The sequence below is a fragment of the Fringilla coelebs genome (genome assembly GCF_963513975.1).
Source record: "Fringilla coelebs genome assembly, chromosome: Z".
NCBI classification, from domain to species: Eukaryota; Metazoa; Chordata; class Aves; order Passeriformes; family Fringillidae; genus Fringilla; species Fringilla coelebs.
This window is the reverse complement of record NC_140031.1, coordinates 65,295,334-65,318,433: the sequence shown is the minus strand read 5'-3', so window position 1 is coordinate 65,318,433 and position 23,100 is coordinate 65,295,334. Positions and strand designations below refer to the sequence as shown.

Sequence of the window (23,100 nt, the reverse complement as noted above, 5' to 3'; positions counted from 1 at the left end):
AGAAAGACTGCATATGAGGCAGTGTGAAAAGAGCTGGCCTAGCAGTGGGTAATCCAATGAAAAGTGAATAAACGGCTTAAGCAAAAAAAGAAAATCTATGTAAATTTTACTTCAGCAGAGAGTTAAAAATCGAATATTTTGTGAAAAAACAGAATTCAGTTAGCAGACCCAAATATTATATTGCTTCTATTGCTGCTGCAATGGGTAAAGGGCATGGATTAGTTAAGACGCATGACTTGCTTATGGTGAATACCTTTTACTTTAGAGGAAGGAAGGTTGTGTACCATTCCAAGAACCCAAGTCTTATGCAAATTTTGAGAAGGAAGCCATCTGACTCCTTATCTACTAATCAAAGTCCTGTCTTTGTTATAATATTTACACTTGTGTTTTTTGTTGCATTTTTTCTTCAGAGTGGTGGATGGCAAAATTAACTACGATTTTACTGCTTTGGATAACCTTATGGATCAGCTGTGGGAAAATAAGCTGATTCCAGGTAAGCGCAGCTCCCTGCCTGCACAGCTTGGTATATCTGTTCATCCATATTGTGCAACCCTTAGAACATTCTTAGAAAGCTTTTCCAGACCTGGTTTTGATAAAAGATTCATCATCTACCTATTTGCCTTTACATCATGTCCCAGTGTGAGCAAAATGATATTATAGTGATTAGGACAACACAATTGGTTTTGCGTTGCCTTTGAAGGCAGTTTCAGATGGTTTTACTTGTAAATGAGATCTCTTGAAGAGAATATTGTACCCATTGACATATACCTAAAAGGGACAGAGAAGCAGATACTCCAGGTATAACTTCCCATAAATTTATGCAAACATCCACTGATTTAAGCTTCCTCTGAGCCCTGCATTTATGTTGACAACTATTAGCTTTGACTACTATAGTCACTGACAAGTAACAAGTAAGCAACTTCAAATCTGAAATATTTCTGGTGGGAACATGTGGAAAAAGATGAGAACCCATTTAATGATGCTTCTTCATTAACAAGTTTCAGATGATGTGATAACCCTTCCTTAATAAAAATGAGGTAGCATTTACAAAAAAAGGAGATCAATTTCTTATGTCTTTTTTAGGATTTGAATTGATGGGAAATCCATCAGGATATTTTTTAGATTTTGAAGATAAAGAACATGTAGTACAGTGGAGAAACTTAATTACTGTTCTGGCAAGGAGATACATAGGTAAGTTAAAGAAAGAAAAGCCTTGTTATTTGTTCTATTGTAATTCTTTCTATCTACTTCAAAAAGTTCTGTGTATTGTTATCAATTTCGAGACCCTGGATCTCCACACAAAACCAGAAAACAAACATGTCAGAACAGACCATGGAGACCATGGGATAATAGTCCCTCTTTTTACTGATCCATGGCCAACATCCAGAATGAATAGAATGTTCTGGGTAGCACATTTGGCCTACTCGAAGGACTGACTTTTAACCTTGTTATATTGTTGTGGTTGTGGTAAACTACCAGCCTTCACTGGAGCATGATAACCTGAACACTTCTTTTATGCCAGCTTCAAATATTTCTAACAAGAAGGCTTTGTAAGTGCCCTAATAAGAAAGTCTCCCTCTCACCTTGCATTTTTTTCAAATATTGCTGCATTTCATCAAAAATGAGAGATCATTTTGAAACTCACAAATTATATTTCCCTCATTATTACAACAATGAGGGAAATGATCTAGTGATAGTTCTGGGTGCTGAGCCTCATCTGCAGCCTGAACTAATAGTATTGTCTGTATAAGTAATTTATTGATAGTATTGTCTGGATATGCAGCTCACTGATAAATGAGGCCTCTCCTACAGATAGGTATGGATTGGAGCATGTTGCTAAATGGAATTTTGAAACGTGGAATGAACCAGACCATCACGACTTCGACAATGTGTCTATGACAGTAAAAGGTGAGCATATTTTGGAGCACTTCTCGGTGTGGTGAAGTGAGACAGGTGTATGGGGTGAGCAGAGGGATGACAGTGAGATACAAGTTGTACTGACAAAGAAGTAAGGTCAACAGCAGTGATAAGGAATGTGACAGGTACATCAAATCTGTTTTGCTAAGATCATGTTACTGGCTACACTTTATTCCGTACTTGGGTATCAGAGGTTGTGGCACAGAAAAACAAAACAGGAGTTACACTGAGAAGATGCAGTTCATTCATTGTATGTAAAGTACAGTTAGTAGCAGTAAGGGGGAGAAGGGTGGAGTAAGAGGAAAACTCCTCACTGAAGCTACATGCTTTGGAAACATGCTCATACAAGACCTTTAGAAGAACCTTGCAAAGGCAGGTGAAGTTTTGATGTCTTCTTGTGTTGTCAGTGCATAGGAAAGGGTAGTCCCAATTTGTGAGGCCTTGCAAATAAATCAAATAACAGAGTTATAACATTTCCTTCTAGTTTTAGATCCAGTTTCTGTTTTGAGTTACCATCTTTGATATATCCATCTGCTTGGATTTCAGGGTTTCTCAACTATTATGATGCTTGTTCAGAAGGATTAAGAGCAGCCAGTCCTTTTCTAAAATTTGGAGGGCCTGGGGATTCCTTCCATCCCTTACCCAAGTCACCCATGTGCTGGAGTCTTCTGGGTCATTGCTACAATGGGACCAACTTCTTCACAGGGGAGACTGGTGTAAGGCTGGATTACATCTCTCTCCATAAGAAGGTTAGTCCAAGATTTCAGTTTAAAGCCATTTTTTTCAATCAGTTCAATCAAAGTTATGTTTTATTCTGATTTACAAAATTGATGATGAGTGTCCAGCCTATAGCAGGAAACAAGGCTACCTATCCTTGCAAAACTTTGAAGATGTTCAGTTACAGGACTTTAACTCAAAGCAAATTTGTCTTTGCCTAATTTCCAAAGGGAAACAGCTCGTCTGTTTCTTTTCCTTTTTATATTCTTGGAGGAGCTCATGCAAGTAGCACATGCTCTAGTAGATGAGGTAAAAATACTAATTTTGTTGGTCCACAGCAGCTTGGTGACCAAGGAATATGTTTTCAGAATATGTTTTATGTTTATGACTCTAGGTTATGTCTGTATGTTTACCACTTTTTTCTCATTACCACTAAGCAGATATGAAATATTGTTGCAGGGTGATGGGAATTCTCTCTACATCTTGCAACAAGAAGTAGAAGCAGTTCAACAAATTCAGAAGCTGTTTCCAAGTTTTTCTTCTGTTGCCATATATAATGATGAAGCAGATCCAATGGTTGGATGGTCCATTCCACAGCTTTGGCGAGCTGATGTGACCTATGCAGCTATGGTTGTAAAGGTAAGAGTTCATTGGTAGTTTTGGCACAGTAGTGTCCCCTGATGTGTTTTTACAGTTGAAAAAGTAGACTTAACAGTTAATTTTTAAGCAGCTACTCAGACTAGTAGATCCTAAGAAAGGAGATCTCCCTGCTGATACAGTGGGGGTTTCCCTGAATAGTCTGGTTTTAGTAACTTGATATAATTTGTAAATTTATTTAATTTATTGGTTTTTATTTAATTTATTTATATAATTTTATTTATTTAATTTAATTGGTTTTAGTAACTTGATATAATTTGTAAATTTATTTAATTTTAGTTTTCTTCATCTTTCCTTAAAAAAACAAAACAAAAAAAAAAATCCAACCGAGAACAAAACTGAGAACTTGACAGAGAAGTGCTAGAGGACTGAGAATGTAATCAGTCCCCCAGTTAGATCCGTCTGATAAGATTACTCCCACACATGCCCTTTCCATGTAATACTGCTGCTCTGGTGTTAGTACTGCTGGTTGTCACCTCATGTATGTGAGAATTATTTCCCAGCTCCTTCAGAATTTTATCTCATCTAGAGACATCAGGTATAATAAAGAAGAGCCTTGAGCCCTCAGCATAGTCCATTCTTTGGTTTGGGATACTGGCTATACACATGATCTTATTAATTACAGCTAGTAATTACTGATGTTGATCAGAAAAGCAGAAGGAGAAGAGAGTGCTCAACATTCTTGCCTCGGCAGTAATTGTACCCTGGCCCCAGAGCAAGCTCAGCTCTTCCCCTGCAAAGCAATAACTTCCACTGCAGGTCTGGTGCTTTGTGAGCCGCTACCTTAAACAGCACATAGAGGCCAAGTGCTCCTGTGCAAAGGAATAATTCCCAAACACAAGAGCGTGTATGTCACCCAGATAAAAGATGCATCTTCTCAGCTGCTCCTGAGGAGACAAAGGTTTCCAGTTCCTTTGGACTGCATATACAAGCCATCTTTGCCTAAGGCAACAAGTCATTGACTGCATCGCAGAGACATTGCAAGACAAAGTAGCAGTGTTTATAAAGATGTGGTGATACAAAGGGTAAAAGAAAGACACATCCAGTGGAAAATTAACTTGGTTGTATAGAAGCTGTTCTCCTTCAGAGAGACAATTGTGAGAATGTTCAGTTGTCAGCCTTCTGAAGTTGTGCTTAATTCTGATACTCAGGCACAATCTAATAAGCAGAGAACTTGGGAACTTGGATGGTTTTTGGGAGAGCAGCACAGTAACCAGTGAAACACCAGAAGAATTAATTCCAAGTTAACATGAAGTGGGAAAAATGACTAATTGAGAAACAGAATCCAGAACCAGCTCACAGACACTGATGTAGTGGGTACAAAGTAACTCAGGTTTGGAGAACCATTTAGATTTAATTCAGATTGTAAATCCTGATTACTAATTAAGTATTCAAGACAGAGAGGCATAATTTGTAGTGCAATAGACAGGGAGATGTGTTCATTATATGTGAAGAGCTCTAGTATTAATAATTTCAGACTTACTACTGGAAAAACCATCCAGGTACTTCAGATTTTACAGTGATTAATATATTACCTAAAGTACAGTTTTTCCAAGACTTATGATAAACAGTTATTTTCTTCAGTCTTTTCTAAAAGGCAGAGGGACAGTTCTTTACAGAATACTGTAAAGATTTAAAAAAAAATACAGGGACTACTGCATGTTTGCTGGTTTTTCTCCAAGGTGAAGGTTCATTTTCTCTATGACTTTGCAGGTAATCATCCAGCACCAGAACCTGCTCATCTCCAAAGCCAACAACACCATCAACTACTCGTTGCTGAGTAATGACAATGCCTTCTTGAGCTACTACCCCCATTACTTCACCCAGCGAACTCTGACAGCACGTTTTCAGATGAACAACACAAAGCCACCTCACGTCCAGATGGTGCGGAAACCAGTGCTGACTGCCATGGGCTTGCTGGCACTGCTAGGTATGGTAAAGACCACGTCAGTAACCCCTCCTGCCTAAGATAGTTCCAGCCATCTTGCTATTCATAAAAGCATGAGTTCCCCTACTCACTGTTTACTAGCTGTGTTAAGAAAACGAAACTTCATTTCCTCAGACAGATTGACAGCTCAGAAGAAATTCCTGTGAGTCTGTTACCTGTATGATTTAACTTACTGCTTTGTGTACCAACCCTCTGTGTACCAACTACTCATTTTTTGTTGACTGGTACTTCTCTCTTGTGATGCAAGGGGTGCATCCCATCAGGCTGCAAGTGTCTTTAAGAAATCCTTGTAGCTGGAAGACTCATGCAGCATATTACAGGGAGAACTTCATTCACTGTCACCTGTTTACATGTTGTTAGCTGAACTGCTAAGCATAAAAACTGCTGTAGTATGTACATACTCTGCTGTTGTGAAATAAATCTGACTGTAAGCTGTAACTGGTAGAATAAGGTAGAACATAGCTCACCTATGCTCAGTCTGTTTGCATGCTTTGACCCTGCAGCTTCTGACACAGGACTGACTAACAGTGATGCTTACAGTTGTCACTTTTTTTAAAGGAGAAAAGCAGATTTTTGCTGAAGTGAAGATCCGTGGAGATGAAAGTGTTCAAAACAGCACAGTTGGTGTGCTGGCATCTGTGCACACCCCAAGTGAAACACAGCCCTCGGACAGCTGGCAAGCTACAGTACTGATGTATTCAAGTGAGGACAACAGGACTTCATCCAACATCAGCACTGTCATAGTGAATGCCACCCACTTCCCTAAAGAAAGAGGTAAACAAATATCATGTAGACAGCTCATGTTAAGTTTAAGACAGAATATCAGCTGGAAAACTTCTACTGAGTTGCTTTAGATTACAAAAGTGAATTTCATTTCCTAACTTCCTGTGTCATCTTTAGTGCACTCCTGGATTTTCTGAGATATAACGGTGTCTGTCCTTCTTTGAAAGGTTCATTCCTTATGCTTACACTTTGACGCTGCCTTTAATGGCAACTGCCAAGTGCTACCTTTTTGGAAAACTACTGATCTCAATTTACTTGGCTGGATAATGCCAGGCAGCAGTTCCCTTAATGAGATGACTCCAAGACAGCCAACATGAACACACAATTGCACAGCTGATGCAGTTACCCAACAAATGCATGCAAAAAGAGGATTTTAGTTCTGGTTGTGGAAGTAATAATTTGAAAGGTAAACTTGGCAAATGTAAATTGTATGCCCTCATGAGAGTGCTAGCCATGGGACTTTCCAGTGGAAGTTAGGCTCCAAAGTGCTGAAATCACTTTTGAAAAGGCATACTTACACACCTGCTAAATGTATTCTTATTAATCTTTAAATACAAGTAAAGAATTTACTTGTTTTGTTTGTCTCATCTCCTACAGAGATGGTGTATGTGACATATTACATGGATAACAACCAAACCAATCCCTATCTGAAGTGGAAGAACCTAGGAAGCCCTGACTTTCCTTCTCCAGAACAGTTCCAGCAAATAAGGGATGCCGAGGTAGGATTATGTGTTTGCTTGAAGTTGTATGGGTAAAGTGCTTGTGAAAAAGATAACAAATCAGGCCTCTAAGAAAAATTTCCTTAGCCCACAGTCACTGACTTTTCATATACACACAAAAATTCACTTGCAGTCCTGCAGAAAAGTGTAACTCATGCATAACTTATGCCTTCGTGTTTGTTATACAACCTCTTCACTCTGGGTCTACCCATAAAATAAGGAGGCACTGTTGCTCTTGGGGAAGTTCTGCCTTCTCTCTGAATCCTCAGTGGGCTTTGAGACTCTTTTTGTTCCATCTCCCCAAGTAAGTCACATGGCCCTCTGTATAATACAGAATGGCGAAATTGCTGCATTAGAAAGTTAAAATGAACCCCCTTAATATTAGAAAACAAACACCTCCCTGAGGTGAAAACTGCCTAGTGCAAGTTCAGACGACTGAGGGGCTCACAGGGAGACTGATAGTTCCCTCAAGCTCACTAGTGCTGAATGCACCATAGAGATAATTAAGGAGTCAAGTCTTCTCTGAGAAGTCCTCTCATCCCTATGAATGAAAGCCATGCAGAGATTACATACTGCCTGTGAGCATATGAGAGCAGCCTGTCACTTCAGCTCCCCCTCCCAAAGTTTCCCCAAGGCATTCAGACTCCCAGGTTATAAACAGAGCTCATCTTCAGCCCCTTCATGGCCCACAGACAGTATTTGCTTTCTGACTTCAGTAAACAGTACTGTGTCTTCTCTTCCCAGTCACCCCAACTAAGTATTGCTAAGGCCTGTGGGATATTGTAGGAGACATCATCTCTTCCTTAAAAAGGGCAGCAGCAAGATTTTAGATGCTCTTGGCTATCTGGTACAGCCTTATCCCCAGAGACCAGCTGTGTAGTTGTTGTAGCTAGCAGTAGCTTGCTCTGCATGCTGGGAAGAGATGGGGTCATGGTTTGTAAAGACCTCTAGCCTGAAAGGCATCCATTGGAGGTTACAGAAGTGACAGATTGTGCCTAAGGGCATTTCTGATCAACCCCATTTGTGAGATGGACAAACCCTCTGTTTCCTGAAGAGCTGGAAAACAGGTGAGTATAGAGTCTCCCAGTGTGGAGAACTTTGATGCCTGCAAGCATTAGAAGTACCAACTGTATTGGAAATCTAGAGTCCTAAAGTAAATACACAAGCACTTTACACTAGTTTAACAGTTGGTCTTTAGGTGCTGTAAGGAAAGATTTTTCACAACGCTACTCTTTGGCTCTGCAGGACCCACTGGTAACAGGTCCATTCCCATTTCCTGAAGCTGGCATCCTGACGCTGAAGCAAGACTTCCCCGTTCCCTCAGTCTTTCTTATCCACATCTGTGCAAGACCCAGATCAGCTCCTGATCAAGTATGTGTTGTATTCTGCCATTAGATACATCAAAACTGAAACTGCTTCCTGGCTTAAATCTTAGAAGAAGACCATTTGAGTTAATTTATTGTTAAAAGTGTAAGAATTAGTAAATAAAGCATTCTTCTCTCTTTTGATGGGAAGGCTCTCAAAGATTTAATTCAAGATTAAGTGTTACATAGTGACTGATAGGAGCTATCACTAAGATGAATGGAAGTTCCCATGGTGGGAAATTAGTAAAACAGTACTGAAAAGTGCATATCTCTTTAAAAATCACATGGTATGGTACAAGGATTGACAAGTTAATTGACAGCTAAAGCTGAAATGGATTCATGGCTGCCATATTAGATGTCTGTAGCTGCTCACCCATGTTCATAGTGGTCCCCAGAGCCTCTGAAGGTCCTCTGCAGGGTTGACAAGTGGGAGACATAGGCTGCAAAAAGCTATAGAGCCAAGAATTTTGTTCTTACTCCTGATCTCAATGGAAAAAAATCAAAGGAAATAATTAGTAAGGAAGGATGAACACAGAAATCAGAAATTTGACCTGGCTGATTGGTTTGTACAGTTTTTTTACGTGGGCTTGTTTCTTTGGACAGGTGACTGGTGTTCGTTTGATCCCTCTCACAAAGGGGCAGGTCATTGTGCTGTGGGATGACAACTGTGTTAAGTCAAAGTAAGTAGCTTTAAAATAAAATTGATACAACATAACTACTCCCTAAGTTTCCACAAGCCCTACAGAGTAAAACAAGTTCAAAAATTAATTAATTGTTGCTTCTTGATAGATGATACGGTGCATTTGTCTGAAAAAATGAACTGTAGGACCTGTGTGCACAAACTGTGAAGAGCAACCCTGCCTAATTTGCTGCCTGATCAAAGGAATCTGCCTGTTGATCACCAGCATTCAGTGGCATTTCTAAGGGGATTCTATTCAGCATAGCAGACAGGAAGAGTTATGGTAAAAGTTAGATTATCAGCAGATGCCTAAGTGGGATCTTAGACATCTCTGTAAGGGATGTAAACCGGAAGAGAAAACCTCCAGCTGCTTTCTTCAGCAAGCTGGACTCAGCTGGGAACCCTCTGTAGGTGAACTCTGAAAGGTGATCCAGTGTACAAACAGATTGCCTCAGGAAGCAGGGACTTAGGTCCTTTTGAAGCCAGTCTCCCTAGATTCTTCATTCTTGATAAGCCTGATGTCTGAGTGAAAGATGCATGACATTTTGTGATGCTGCATATACCCAAAGCAGCAAGTCAGTGTAGGTGTTTTTCTGAGGCTGTTGGAGCCCTGGTTTTTCCTAATAGTGCCAATTCGTTCCATCCTACATTTGGTAGGAATGAATCAACCAAATATTTCTTATTTTTGTCCATCTTGTTGAGATAGCCCTGATTTTTCATAGTATTGATAGTTCTCACATTATCAGTTGTAATTACAAACCTCTCTGATTCTCTTTTCTAGGTGTATAAAGACATTTGAAGTGGAATTCTCATCAGACGGAAAAGTGTACCAGCGGATTAATGCCAAAGACACAATATTCACTCTCTGGGTCTACAGTCCAGGTATGGCAAGAGTACTCACATTAGGTAATCTGTCATGTGATATTGCCACTCATGAGTGTGTGAACCATTGTTTAGTAACTACTGAAGTTAGATAACTTCCTGGTAACACACAGTCCTTCACAAATACAAGCGCATCCCCCTCCTTTAGGTTCGTATTCTCAGTAAGAGGCTTATTCTCAAGGACAAGCAGAGATCAACAAGTGGTCATGAGGACATTATTAGTAGTATGCCATGGGTAATTCCTTGTCACAAAAACAAGTCGCTGAGCTGCAGGCCTGGCAAGTTCCCCGAGAAGTTAGGAAGCACTTTTGTAGCTGGTGTAAAAATATTCAAAAATGATAAAAAAAACCCCACAAAAGGCCATGACCAGACCTTGCAACAGAAGTTTACTCAGATGAAATATCCAAGCAAAGGAAGATACTGATGTTTTATTTGGGTATTTTTTTTGTTTATCTGCAGGTGGAGGGTGGTGGTTGTTGGTTTTTCGTTTGTTAGTTTTGTTTTTTTCTTTTTTAAGCAAATGCTGTCTAGTCTGCAACATGACCATCCAGCAAATATTGATGATAAGCATTGATGAGCGCTGAGTGAAACCTTGCCTTATAGTGATACTATTAAAAAGCTGTTGAGATTTTCTTTACCAGAAAGAAGGGCTCATCTTACCCTGAGAAAGCCTTAACATCAGCAGTGGTGGCATAATAAAAGTTCAGAGCTATTATTGCAATGTTAGGGTGGCACAGGCAAGCAAAGACTGTAAATCTTGGCTATGACAAATCTCTGAAGTTATTATTCGTTATTATATTATTATAATATATACCAGTTTTTATAGTTTGTTTCAAAACCAACAGCAACAAAAAAGACTGCTTGAAAAAATATCATGTCTCAGCAGTCCTTATTGCTAGGAACTTCCTCCTCACCCATTATTTCTAGCATTCTTTTTTTTTCTAGAATAAAAACACTAAAACACATATAAAAATCAATTAAATAAATAAAATACCCCCAAATTTATATTGCTTGTGTGTTCAAAGATTCTGCTAGGGAAAACTGTGTTCTTTGAACTGGATCGAGGATAAAAAGCAGCAAAACCACAGAAGATCAGCTCACATACCTTTAAAGTAAGTGGTGCTGCTTCTTGGGTAGAGCAGAGGGTTTTCAATCAGCCTGCGTGCTTCTTGTTCTGCTTCTTTGTTGAAACTGTCCCCACATAACCTGTTCCAAAGGCAAAATTCAGGCAGAAAAGTAAGTTGGAAAAAAAGGAAATTACTAATTTTGTGTTGCAGATGTCACAGCCTTCTTCCAAAGGAACTGCTGGGAAAGCAGTCCTGTAGCTGTACTTGCCACTCCTAGTAAGTAAAGAGGACATCCTTGGTGAAACAAGATAAAAAAGTCAGTACTTGGCCACGAGGAATTTATCATTTTTAATCAGACAGGCACAGACACACTTACAAAGGGTACAGAACTGATTTCTCCAGTCTGTTCCACGAACCTACATTTTACAGGAGTAGTGCCTGCTTCACATCCTCCTTGTACCACAGTTGTCAGCCTTTCACAGTGACCATTTCTAACCTTTTCATTTGCAGGATGCTCAGTCTCCGGTTTCTACAGAGTGCGTGCCATTGACTACTGGGGGAAGGCAGGCCTGTCCTCTCTTCCTGTGGGGTACATTGAAGCTTTCAAGTGATGCTGAAGAGTGGTGCCTGGCTTGGTGTCAGAGTGGTGTATGTTCCTTGCAAATGACAACTCCCCAGAAAAATAAACTCCTCCCAGGCTGAGGAGGGCATATGGAAATGACCTGATGAAGTTAGGAACGCAAGTTAGAAGCAACTACCCCTGTTAACTCTTCACATCACAAAAGACAGCATTATGAAACAATCACACAACCACAATTGCCAACACAACTATTATTCCCCTTTTTTCACTGAGCTAATGGCCAGGGCAAGCTAAAATTTGTAGAGGTCACAAACTGTAGCAGGAACACAACCATGGCTTCACTGTGTGGGTAAGGATGGTAGCAAAGACACATGGAGGGCCTGTCTGAGAGTGAACTGGTTGCCTTAGCTGCCAGCCTATCTTGACTTAATGGTTTGATGGAAAAGTGCACAGCAACAAGACACATTGAGAACATGAAGTAAAGGATCCCTTAGTTCCTTTGGCTGGTTAGTCACAGAGGGTTATTTCAGAACACTTGCCATGTCTTCAGGTGTATGAGGTTTTTCACTCTCTCACAGAGGGGTTTCCAGCCAGCTCTCTCAGTATTTGTGACCATTACATGGATGCCAGAGCTGTTTCCCATAGGCAGAGGCAGGGATATCAGCTCATTCTCAGAGGGGAGAAGGCACAGAAAGCCCTAGCATCCAGACTTCCCTGCCTTTTCTCTTTTGTGCATTTGCCCAAGTCACCTATTTGCACTTTGGCCATCAGCTGCTGCCTGTTTGTGGTAGAGGCTCTAACTCTCAAAGTCCCTCTTTCTCTCCATTGCCATCACCTAGCCTTGTGTCCTTCAGCCCTCACAGCTAACACCTCCCCTCACAGACTAAGTGGTCACTCAGCTCTGCATGGCCAGGAGAAAGCTGAAACACTAGTTAGAGCCTTTTGTGTCTTCATATGGTAGCACAGCACACTCTAGAATATAGCAGGGCCACTACTTAGGACACTTAGGAAATTAACAAAGAACAGTTTGAGCTCCTGTGCTTTGCAAAGCATGTGCACAAGCCTGTAGCCCTAGATAGCCCTAGATCACGGGCTACAGATCACCACTGGCTGTGCTTGCAGGTGCCAAACACTTTATGTAAACAGCAAAGTTCCCTGAAATTGCAGGGGTGCTGCTTTATTCTTCTCTTTTCACAACTGGCACAGTTTGAGCTGTGCCTTTAACAGGCTTGCAGAGAGAAGGATAATGCCAGTGAAAACAGCTGGAGTGTTTTCCATAAGAGGAGTGACTTTGTCACACAAACAAATCCCCTACTGCTCTCTTTGCTGACATCAGCCACCTCACCAACATAACAACAAAAACTGCATATTTGATTAAACATTCAGATCTCAGAAAAAAAGACGTGCCCAAGTTTGCACAGTAGGAGAGAGCTGAACTACCTCAAATACCCTCAACTCTTACAGCACAGAAAAGAAACATATGCAAAAAGTCAGTGCATGTGAAATGTGGCCTTGTATCTCCTCAGTAATTGCTGATTACTGTTGAAGTGCTTTTACTGAAAATTAGCCTTAAAGATTAATTCTGTCACAGAATTCAGATGAAATAGTTCTTGCCTCATTTGAGTTTTAATAAGGGGCACTTGTCACATCCTACTCCTCCAATTCCTTGTCCATACAGGCAGAACAGAAAAGGGTCATAGGTCCTACTGAATTGAAAACCCTCTCAATTTAAAAAAAGTTACTCAGACATCCTACTTGCATGGAGATAGTAAAAATACATTTTAAACTTGTGATAATTTCCCTTGAGTGAAGAACCAGTGTACACAGTTAAGTAAAATCTAGCAGTTAACACATATTGTTTTGCTAGTATGAGGTGGAACAACAAATAAAATGATTTAGAGAAATACTAAGTATAGGGTCTTGAGAGATTTTAGTGTGTCTGGAGCAGGGGAAGATGTAGGAGCTTGAATGGACAGTTTAGTGTGTTAAGATGTCCTACCTGAGTAGCCCTTCTGCTTTAAAATTTTCCCACCCTGGCAATCAGAATATAGCAGACTTTATCAAACCAAGGACTATGTACTAGTTACAGGTGTATTAAAAAAAAAAAAAAGAAAAAAAAAAAACTAGAAGAAACATAGCTGTAGTGAATAGTGTTGATTTTGTTATGCAGGGATGAAAATATATAGATGTGCAAACCATGAAAAATAGAAGATTTCTTCTGAAAATCTTCTTTGCTGCTATGATATAAACTCATTCCTTTAAGAAATGAGCATGTATTAACAATTACAGAGAGAAGAGAAGTTGGTATTACCAGGTATGAGTTTATTTCTAAAAAATTATAAAAGTTTTTGAAATGGCGTTTTCTTTTATCATTTAATATCTACAGAAAAACGCTATTTAGTACTTGAAACTTAAGATTTCTGTAACCATCTGTTGTTGACTCTGATAGTGTTTCCAAAATTGCATGTTTAACTAATCTCCTCTGTTACATGTAGTGATCAGCCATTACAGTTTGAGTTTTCAGAAGTGCCAAGTATCCATAGCACCAGGTGTGAATAGCAGGTGCTTAGCAGTTCTGTAGTATCATAACCAAAGCAAGGCTGCAGAGCGCTCATGTATGTCTTTTGCTATTCATTAATCCAAATAAAAATATGTAACTGCAACTGCAACATGGGATTATTTGCCTGCGCTTCAAACAAAAGCTTGTGAGGCTATATAACCGTTTTGCAACTGAAAGAACCTTTCAGCTGAGTATTTTACATTGTCTAATTGTGTATATGCTACATTTGTTAACATCTTTTGTGAGAGCAAATAAAACTGGTTATTAATCTTTCACATGAAGCCTGTAAAAACAAGATCTGGTCACTGTGTTGCAGAAACTGCTTACAGCTCAATCTTGTAAAGACTATTCTCAAGGACTGTCATGTTTTGACTCCAGCCAGCAACCAAGTACCACACAGCTGCTCACTATAGCTACCAGCACAAGGGGTAAAATAGCTCGACTTGTGGAAATTCCAACATTTCATATAACTGAAGCATAAAAAATGTCGAGGCTGAAGTAGAAACTTAAATGCATAGATTGCCTCAGTTACCACAGCCCAGGGAAAACTGATCAAACTCAAGGTGGTATCATAGTGTCTGATATCAGGACTTGCAGTGTCCTTGCTGGAGGAGGTTCACTGATGTGTGAAGGACAATATCCTTGCAGGGTCCCTCCTGCTGTTGCGCAGTCATCATCTTTCTGCCAGCACTAAAGGACCTTCTGAGGACAAAACAACAGTCCTTTTAATGAATAAACAATTTTTTTATTTTGTCTTGTTAGTGGAAAGTTTGTGCAGGACAGAGATTATGACTTGGGACCTATACACACACTTAAAACCCAGGATAAATAGTCTGCTTTTCATCAAACAGCTCAAACAGCAGACAGAAGATGTCTGCCTCTAGATATACCTGAGGTGTTTCATGTTGAACTCAACAGAATTTCAAGAGAAGCGTAAGGCTCCATCAGCATAATACACTCATGACTACCTGCCCTATCCTACCTTGTCTTTCACATTTCCTGCAGTCATTACAGAAAAATGGATATGATGTAACTCCCATCTGTTCGTTAACTTACCACATCACACAATGAGGACTTGCTTGTGGTCCTGATGGATACATGCTCCCCCAAGGTACAGTTCCTGGGGCAGGTGAACTCAACCAGGGTGTATTCAACCAGAAACAGCTCTATATTTCTATGATCCTGCAGGCTTTGCCTCTTGTGGCTAAAGAGGAATTTCATTGCCTGTCTTGTCTGGACAGACTGCACCAAGCAGAATCTAATGCACTAGGTCCTGCATATTGGTTGTATCTTCTTGCTACAACTCTCATCTGCTCTGGTCATACAATTAGTATAGCCATAGACATTAAAAATCCCACTTCTCTAAGACTGGTAGTATTGGTCTGACAGTTTTGGCCAAAGGCCATGCTACTTCAGCTAAGGGTTAGTGCTGTCTAATCAGTTGTTACACAAGTCCTAAGGTCACAGATTCCACCCCAATACTTCCTGCTGGGAGAAGGGTGGAAGTGGAGAACATTCAATCAATGCACTGACCTTGCACTTAGTCCATCAGAAAAGGCTGATATTTTTTCAACACTGAGTAGTTCTCTGTCTGTGTGGGGTTTTGTTAGCAGTGCCTGCTAGTGCTCCTCTGTTTCTGTCCTTAGCTTTAGGTGGTAGCGCCCAGTCTTGTTCTCTGTCAGGGTAGCTTTCTCTAGACCTTAAGAGCAAGGACACATTTGTTCAAGCAGGTTGAGAGCCTTACGAGTATTGCTAGGAAATTTTGGGAAATACAAGTTTGAGAGACTTCACTGCATCCCTGGGAGAGTGTGTCTGGTCCTGGAGAGTGTCTCTGGTTTCTATACTCTTTCTGGTTACTGTGGGTAAGATTGTACAAACATCTTGCAGAAGCTGTTTAATAGTGTATTGCTCTAAAGATCTTCAGTCAACATCAGCCAAAGGTTCCACACACCTTTTGGAAACCTCAGGAGTAGGGGTTGTTCAGCTTGGTCTTACCTTTGTGCTTGGTAATCATAACCTGTAAAAATTTATGTAGTTGATAAACTGCAGGGTTCAGCAGGGTTCTAGACTGATATTTTTATTATTGGGAAACACAAGGTGACTGTGATTTTACTAAAAGCATTGGGAAATACATGCCAATAATGCTGACTCAGGTTACTCTTTTTCTACATGGAGATTTCCAGGTACTCTTCTTTTAGTTTTCTCTGTCTGTGAAATTCTTTGCCATAAACCCAGTCTATTCGATATCTTCCAGTTCTATACCTTTCAGATACCAAAAACTGCATAATGAAGGCAGAGAGGAGCAAATTACTGTTAATGCCATTAGAAATGCAAGCACCCGTTCATTTCAAGCATTGTCCAGTGTTACTGAAAGTAGCATCTGTTTTATTGCATTTGTGGTTCTCCACTTAGGAACTTTGCTGCAGGTAGCTCTGCCTCAGATGTGCTCTTAAGTCCTGTTTTTAGCTGGAGCCATCTCACTGATGTGCCTGCATACTCTCCTGTGCCTTGCTGCCCTTGCTGGCTCGACTTTCTAGGGGAATCCCAGACTTAACCCTGTCACCATGCTTCTGTCTGACAGTCAGCCCTGTCAGGGGATGTGCCTCTCTCACCATCCTTGCCCTGCCCCCCCGTTCAGTGCTGGGGAGTGACACTGCCCCCCACCTGTGCTGGGAGCACCCTTGGCTGCTGTCTCACTGCTCCTCGGTGAGCATCCTCAGTGCGTCTGCTCCCCAGCAGACAGGCCAACAGGCAATAAAAACCAGGCAATAAAAATCAGAGGTGCCTTTTTTTCCAAAATATTTATTGACAAATGCCACATTAAGTATTCCCTTGAAAATTCAAATATCACTATTATATTGCACACTGTTTAAAGATCCCCCAATATTTTCATGTGTTTTTCAGGAAAAACACACTATTCCATACTATGATTTTTTAAAATTATTAGTTGAGTGGCAACTTCAAGACCAAGGGGTCTGGTTTCTGTGCTTAAGGATAGGATCAGAAGCGTACTTTTAGCAGGCCCCTGGAAAGAAAGAAAAGTAAACTTTAGTCTATGTAAGTAAATTTGCAAAGTGCTTTAACAGCCATTAAGTCTCCACTGAAGCTGTAACTACAACCTTCCTAGCGTACTTCTGAATCACAGTACAAGACTAGGGTGCAAAAGTTGCTATTTGCATTTCTGTCTGTTAGCACAGACACAGGCAGCATTTCCTAGCTAGCCATGGGCTTTTGGCTTTCCTGAGGACCCAGCCATGACCCTGCCAACCAGCTGCCTTCCCTGTGTGACAGGGAGGGCTATGGGGCAGGGATGCCCATGTCATGGCCTTGGGTGATGCCAGTACCTGCTCTCTAGTGGAAGACTGGCTGACACAACAATGTGCTGTTCAGGAGGTTTTAGCTGCCATTCCTTGTCCCACAGTGCAGAACACATGTGTTATGTGGCTTAGTAAAGGGTCAGCTTCCAGGCTAGGTAGTGAGGTTGTGAAGAGTGTGAGCGCTCAACTGCCAACAAAGAAGAATTTCTGCCTTCTGCAGAGCCCTGAAACTGTGTTTGCCTATTTCATGGGCAGCATTTGAACTAGAAGATCAATTCCTGTACCTCCAGAAAAATGTTCCCAAAATGGGCTTTAGACATGGTCTGTTTGCATGTATGTGGAGCAACTGCTGACTTGCACTGCCATACAGGACACAGGTCATGATGGAATGGAGTGTGAGAATGGTCCTTCCTGGAGGCACCTTTTCATCTTTTCCTGGAGGACACTGCACAGACCCAAGGTAAGATGCTATTATGCAAGTGGCCAAGACAAGCATTTTGAAGTGCAGGAGCACCAGCTTGTTGCATCCATCCCTGTACTGTCTACTGCAGTAACAAGGCTGATCTTCATCTGATAGTGTACCAGTTTCAACGCACAGGATTCTGGTAAGTAGCAATCTTAAGTCTGCAGAACCAGCCTGTAGCAGGCTCTTGTTCCTGTATGGATTTCCCTTTGTAGCTCTTTTCATTTTAGATCTAACATGAGGAAAAGGTTGCTGAAAAAGAACAACTACATTTGCTGTTCTGTCACATTAACAGCAAATGCAGTCACCTACTGTGCAACTCAGTGAGTTTGCTAATTAGCCTGAAGTACCTGACTGGAGCACAGGCTGGAACTGGCCAGACATGCAGATTTCCTCCTGTTTTTGGCGCACTATGCGCTGGATGGCTGGGGGGAGGCCACGGGGATTGCGCGAGAAGATCAGGGAGTAGCCATCATCACAGGAGCCATCCTCCTTCAGGCTGCGGCAGGCGTAGGTGATGGCATAGTTATCATAGTCAGTGTCAATTACCCAGTAGTTGTCCCCTGAAACAACAGAGCACACAGGTTTGTCACAGTGGGCACAGAGGGGAGGTGGATCCTTCAGCAGGGAGGGGGCAAACTCATGGCAGGGTTAGCTTTCCAAAGGCTCTATAATCATGTCACACATCCAGCTTATCTCCACACCATGAAGGGAAGAACTGGGAGAAGCACAGGATGTCCTGAGACACTGATTTTCTCCGTGATGCTCAGTGCGTTTTCACCTTTTGTTTCTTAGGCTAGAGGTATTAGGAGGACTAGGATTTTCTAGATTTTCAATAACAAAATACCTCTTTGCATTGCTTGCTCAAACTCGGTGGAAGGAAGGACATACAGTACAGATTACATTTCCTATACAGGAAGCCTCAGTAAAACGCTCCTCCTGTTTTCTAGCCTTGCTCAACTTAGTTCTTTTTGGTGTGGCTTATCTGCCAGTACTAAGGGAATGTATTTTCTTACACCTTAGTAGTCCTCCCCAACTTCCACAGCTGAGAAACTGCAGCTGTGGGAGGCTTGGGCACAAAGGATGGGCTATGAAGGGCATGTAAGGTTCAGCATGAGCAGTTTCTGAAAGGTGCACTTGAGTTAACAGCTCCATTTCTTTTAGTCCAGCTGTGTCTCTCTGAGGAGAAATTAGTCTTGTTGCTGGGGTGCAGCTGTGGGTCTACATGTCTCTGTTTAGAGACAAGACTCCTCTATGAGGAGTTTAGGGGTGACTGACCTCAGCACTTCCGCAATGCCCACAGTGGGCCCCAGGAAGTATGGCTCCCCTAGGTTGTACAAAATTGGCTGTACAGAACCCATGGTGTGTGGCCCAATGCCTGTAAGCCTCCTTGTTAACATATATAGTGTATCAGAAGGATCTGTGGGGAGTCTCTGGATGCTGCCCGTTCTGTGGAGATGAAATGCACTGCTTGGATAAAGCATCCCCCCCCACCCCCCAAAAGGATATTTCAGGGGGAGCTTGGAACAATCTGAGCTTAACTGGTTTTCCTGCTTAGATGTGGAAACGCACATCTGGACAGCTGTAAGCAATTGACAAGTGTCAAGGGGCTGGAGAATTTAACTCACCACCACTGGAGAGGTAGCTGGCCAGTCCCTGGTAGGTCATATACATTTTTGCTGGAGTGGTTGGGTCAGGTACTGTGTACTGAGCAGCCATGTCAGCACAGATCACCCAGAAACTGCAATGAGATCCATAAAGTTCAATGGAAAACCTGGCAGCATGAGAACTTCAAATGGGCGTCCTTCACTCAGGGCTTGGGCACAACTGCCTCAGTCAGGCATGGCCTTTCTTAATGCAAAGTCACTAAGTAATGTCATCAAGTAGTGCAAATCTGTGACCCCCCCAAACACACATCAATCACAGCCAGTGACTGCTGCTGCTCTCTGGCCCCCAACTCTGCTGCATGGCTATGCTGTGCCTGGAGCAGTACCCTGACCCTCCTTCAGTTCAGAAAGCTTTTTGCCATCCATTCCTGTACAAGCAGATAGCCACCAAGCACAATAATGGATGCTGTTTCTTGGCTCCCTGCTAGCAGTCTGCAGGGTGAGCTCACCTGCATTTGGGCTCTTTTGGGGTCGGTAGCTGTGGCCTAGGAAGAGGCAGGGACTTGGCTCTCCCCTGTCTATCCCTTCCTGGCAATATGGGCACAGGAATGTCTGTTACAAGCACAGTAATATTTACAGCTCCTCTGGTGAAAAGCTGTCACAGAGCCTTTGAGAACCCTGTGCGTGTCCATTTGTTACAATGCCCTTCTCTGTTTGCTATTTGTTTCCTTTGAATGCTATTCACATTTCAACAGTGTTTGTCAAGCATTACCTGGATTAGTTAAACAGTGAAGGGTCTTCATTCCCTTCCTAGCTCAGGCTGGGCTTCCCCTTATCGGGACTTTGCAGAAATACAATTTGCAGCAGCCTTGAGACCTCACTTATTTTCTGAAGAGTCCTTTCAGGCATCTCCCCCCTTGCGCAGTACGGCGTACCTGCAAAACCTCATTTGCCCATTCCCAAAATATCTTGGAGTTCTGCACTGTTAAGATGTTCAAGGTTCATAGCCACCTGCTAGTGCTAGCATATTGGAAGCTGCAGATTTTCTCTTTTGCACTCAGAAAGCTATTTAATCTCTTTACATGCTGTAATTCCTTGCAGTAATCGTGATCAACAGGCAAAACTCTAAGCTTCCTGCCATCTGTCCATTCAGGCATTGCAATTACCTCTAAGAGTTAACCACAGGTTTTCCTCAGAAATCTTGCATCTTGACAGCCTTCATTAGCTCCTTTACTTGATTGCAATTAATTTATCTAACCATTCCATCAATCAAGATTTGACTTAATTATTAACTTTAGGCAGTAGTTTTGTGGTGGACCCAAACCTGAGCCAGGCTGTGAAGAATCTCAGGGCTCAAAAGTGTCTAACCTCTAGCTTCTAATCTAATGCTTTGGCTAAGCTTCCCTTTTTGATGAAAGCTTTTCTCCAGTCATGTTGTGTGTTCAGGGTAGATCATCATCCCTGTCCCCCTCATCCAGCACCTCATGACAGCAGCTAGATCTGAAAGTCAAGAGAACTCACCCAAAAAGCTTCACTCGGCCTTTGGAGGATGCCGTCATTGTGCCGTCTTCCTCCACAGTGTATTCAGCAGAGATGTTGTCCTGAAGGAAAAGGCCTTCCGGATCCTTCTTGGCCAGGGCATACCATTTCCCTGCATACTGTCATGAAAATGTATTAATATCTGCATTAGCCACCATGGCAAGATTAGTACAGAAACAATTCTGTGATCAAAGTGCCTTTCTAACTCCCCACTGCCTGCTAAATGCCAGTCTGAGTTTGGGAGGGAATGTAGCACACAGATGCTGCAGTGCTGCCTGACAAACCCTTGTCTCTGTGCCAGAAGAAGTGTGTCTAGCAGCTCTGCGCTGCTCTGTGTAGTCCTTGTGAAGTGAGACATTCCTGTCACAGTGACCCCACACCAAAAGCATCTCCCATCCTAACACATCTACTGAGAGTCAGACTGGTTCTTCCCTGTTCCTGTTCAAGCCCCTTCTCTTCCATGGAACACCATACCAAGTTCAACAATATCAATTTGTAGGGACAAGGACTGGCTGGAGACAGTCTTTGTGGCTGCTGCAGGCCACAGTTGATCTCTGATGGGGAAAAGGGTCTACCCAGCAAAGCAGAAAATGATGACTACATGCTCAAAACATGAAGAGGGTGTTTTGGGGATAATAATAGCTGAGAGAAATGGAGTGAGATTAAGGGAAAGAATATGTCCATGCAAAAAATGGGCCCCAGAAAATGTACAAGAAGTATCTAGTAAAATGAAAACAAGATCTTAACAGATGACTGACAGAGAGGAAGACCCTTAAAAGTTAACATTAGCAGTAGAAATGCTGAGAAGAACAGAAACTGTGTTAAAATTGATTCTGCAGTGAAGCTAATGACATCTGTTAGGCAAGCTATGTGCTTAAGCCTGCAAGGCCGTGATTCCCAAATACAGGAGCCCAAGAAAAACTTTGACTTTTTAAACTGGGATATTCCCAAAGCTCTCCAGACATGATTTGTTTCCTGCAAAGCCAATCTTGTACAGGCGAAGTGCTCGCCACATCCCAGCTGCCCCTAGAGTTGTGGTGTTTGCTGACCATTAGTTAACATCTGTACTGACACTCGTCTGGACCTTTCCAACAGCAGGTTAGCCCTCATTTTCTCCTCAGAAGCATAAATGATGTGTTTAAACAGGAATCAGTGTTCAGCATACCCGACCAGCTAAGATTTCTGTTCGCTATGACTCCCAAGAATGACTAGTGGTGGGTGCAAGTACCCTAGGGCTTGAGCTTGAGCTTCCTCTCTGATGTGGATCTAAATTGTTCCTTTCACGGAACTGCTCGAAGCTCAAAGTTGTGCCAAGCTAACAAAATATGAGCTCCAGTAACATCCCTGGCTTTCAAGGCCAGTTTTACTGTAATGTTCAGAAGGTTAAACAGTATTGAGAAAACTACAGAAACAGCATCAGCAGGACAGAATACAAAAGAAGCTCGCTTTTTGGTGAAGAACCCTTTAGATGAACAAAACCCATAACCTGGAAAAACAGTTTACATGCAAATTTTCTTCATGTTTACTACTGAAGTAACTGTAATTACCCTTTTTGGATCGAAATTGTCTTTCACAGAGAAAGAATCCACTGCACAGGTCTGAGCTAGGCTATATTCAACAGTGTAGAAGACCGAGGCCAGGAAAACATACTGTGCGTATTTCATTCTGCAAGACAAAAGCAAACATGGGGGCTTATTTCATGCAGTAGATGGACATAGCTAGTGCTACAGATGCATTTCCATCATTTTAAGACTAGCTTCTTTCCATACTAGCTCTTCCATTGGTACTGACAACCAGTTCTTCCATAGATACTGAGTCATTGCGGTGCCTAAATTCAGCCAAAACTGAACATCAATGGCAATTATTTTGGAGGAGTATTTTGCTTGCCAGAAGTGATAACACTATTAATTGTATTTTTGTATTATAAATCAAGCCAGACTATGGATAAGGTCAGTAAGAATTGGTAAAAAATTGAAATGTTTTGAATTTTGTTTTCACAGGAAGAAAAATGTTCTGATGACCTCTGGTAAAGCACTGTACATTGTAAAGGTGTTGTTTCCAATTATTTCACAGTGAGTGTCCACTTTGCTGTCAAGGCAGCAAAGCCGTGTTCTTTATCTCCAGTTCTGCTTACCAAAACAGGCCTTTCCTAGGAGCCTACTCTAATGGCATAATACACCTTGGCTGTCCTCTGACCATTCCTTCCACAAACATGACAAATAATATTAATTTTCTAGAGGCTTGATCTGTGATTGCAGCACAACAACTAGGTGCCCATGGCTGTTTTTCTCCTTGGGTATC

The 23,100-nt window shown here is 41.7% G+C and overlaps 2 protein-coding genes across 3 annotated transcripts in view; one reads left to right on the top strand and one right to left on the bottom strand.

Annotated features, from left to right (window-relative positions):
- The window catches only part of IDUA (alpha-L-iduronidase), a 45,129-nt gene extending 30,981 nt beyond the window's left edge, over positions 1–14,148 (top strand). For both annotated transcript variants that reach the window (XM_084225965.1, XM_084225966.1), the window contains exons 3-14: positions 411–493; positions 1,084–1,191; positions 1,813–1,908; positions 2,464–2,666; positions 3,094–3,273; positions 5,005–5,221; positions 5,798–6,013; positions 6,620–6,741; positions 7,987–8,112; positions 8,709–8,785; positions 9,566–9,666; positions 11,244–14,148. In XM_084225965.1, coding sequence (XP_084082091.1) covers positions 411–493; positions 1,084–1,191; positions 1,813–1,908; positions 2,464–2,666; positions 3,094–3,273; positions 5,005–5,221; positions 5,798–6,013; positions 6,620–6,741; positions 7,987–8,112; positions 8,709–8,785; positions 9,566–9,666; positions 11,244–11,344 — 1,630 coding nt within the window. In that variant the 3' untranslated portion in view covers positions 11,345–14,148. The remainder of the gene's footprint in view (positions 1–410; positions 494–1,083; positions 1,192–1,812; positions 1,909–2,463; positions 2,667–3,093; positions 3,274–5,004; positions 5,222–5,797; positions 6,014–6,619; positions 6,742–7,986; positions 8,113–8,708; positions 8,786–9,565; positions 9,667–11,243) is intronic.
- Positions 14,149–17,989: 3,841 nt separating this feature from the next.
- LOC311165028 (purpurin) lies at positions 17,990–22,463 on the bottom strand (the record flags this gene model as incomplete). The annotated part of the gene is made up of 4 exons (XM_084224734.1): positions 17,990–18,216; positions 19,282–19,394; positions 20,782–20,918; positions 22,347–22,463. The coding sequence occupies 4 exons, from the start codon at positions 22,461–22,463 to the stop codon at positions 17,990–17,992; spliced, it is 594 nt and encodes a 197-aa protein (XP_084080860.1).
- Positions 22,464–23,100: the final 637 nt, after the last annotated feature.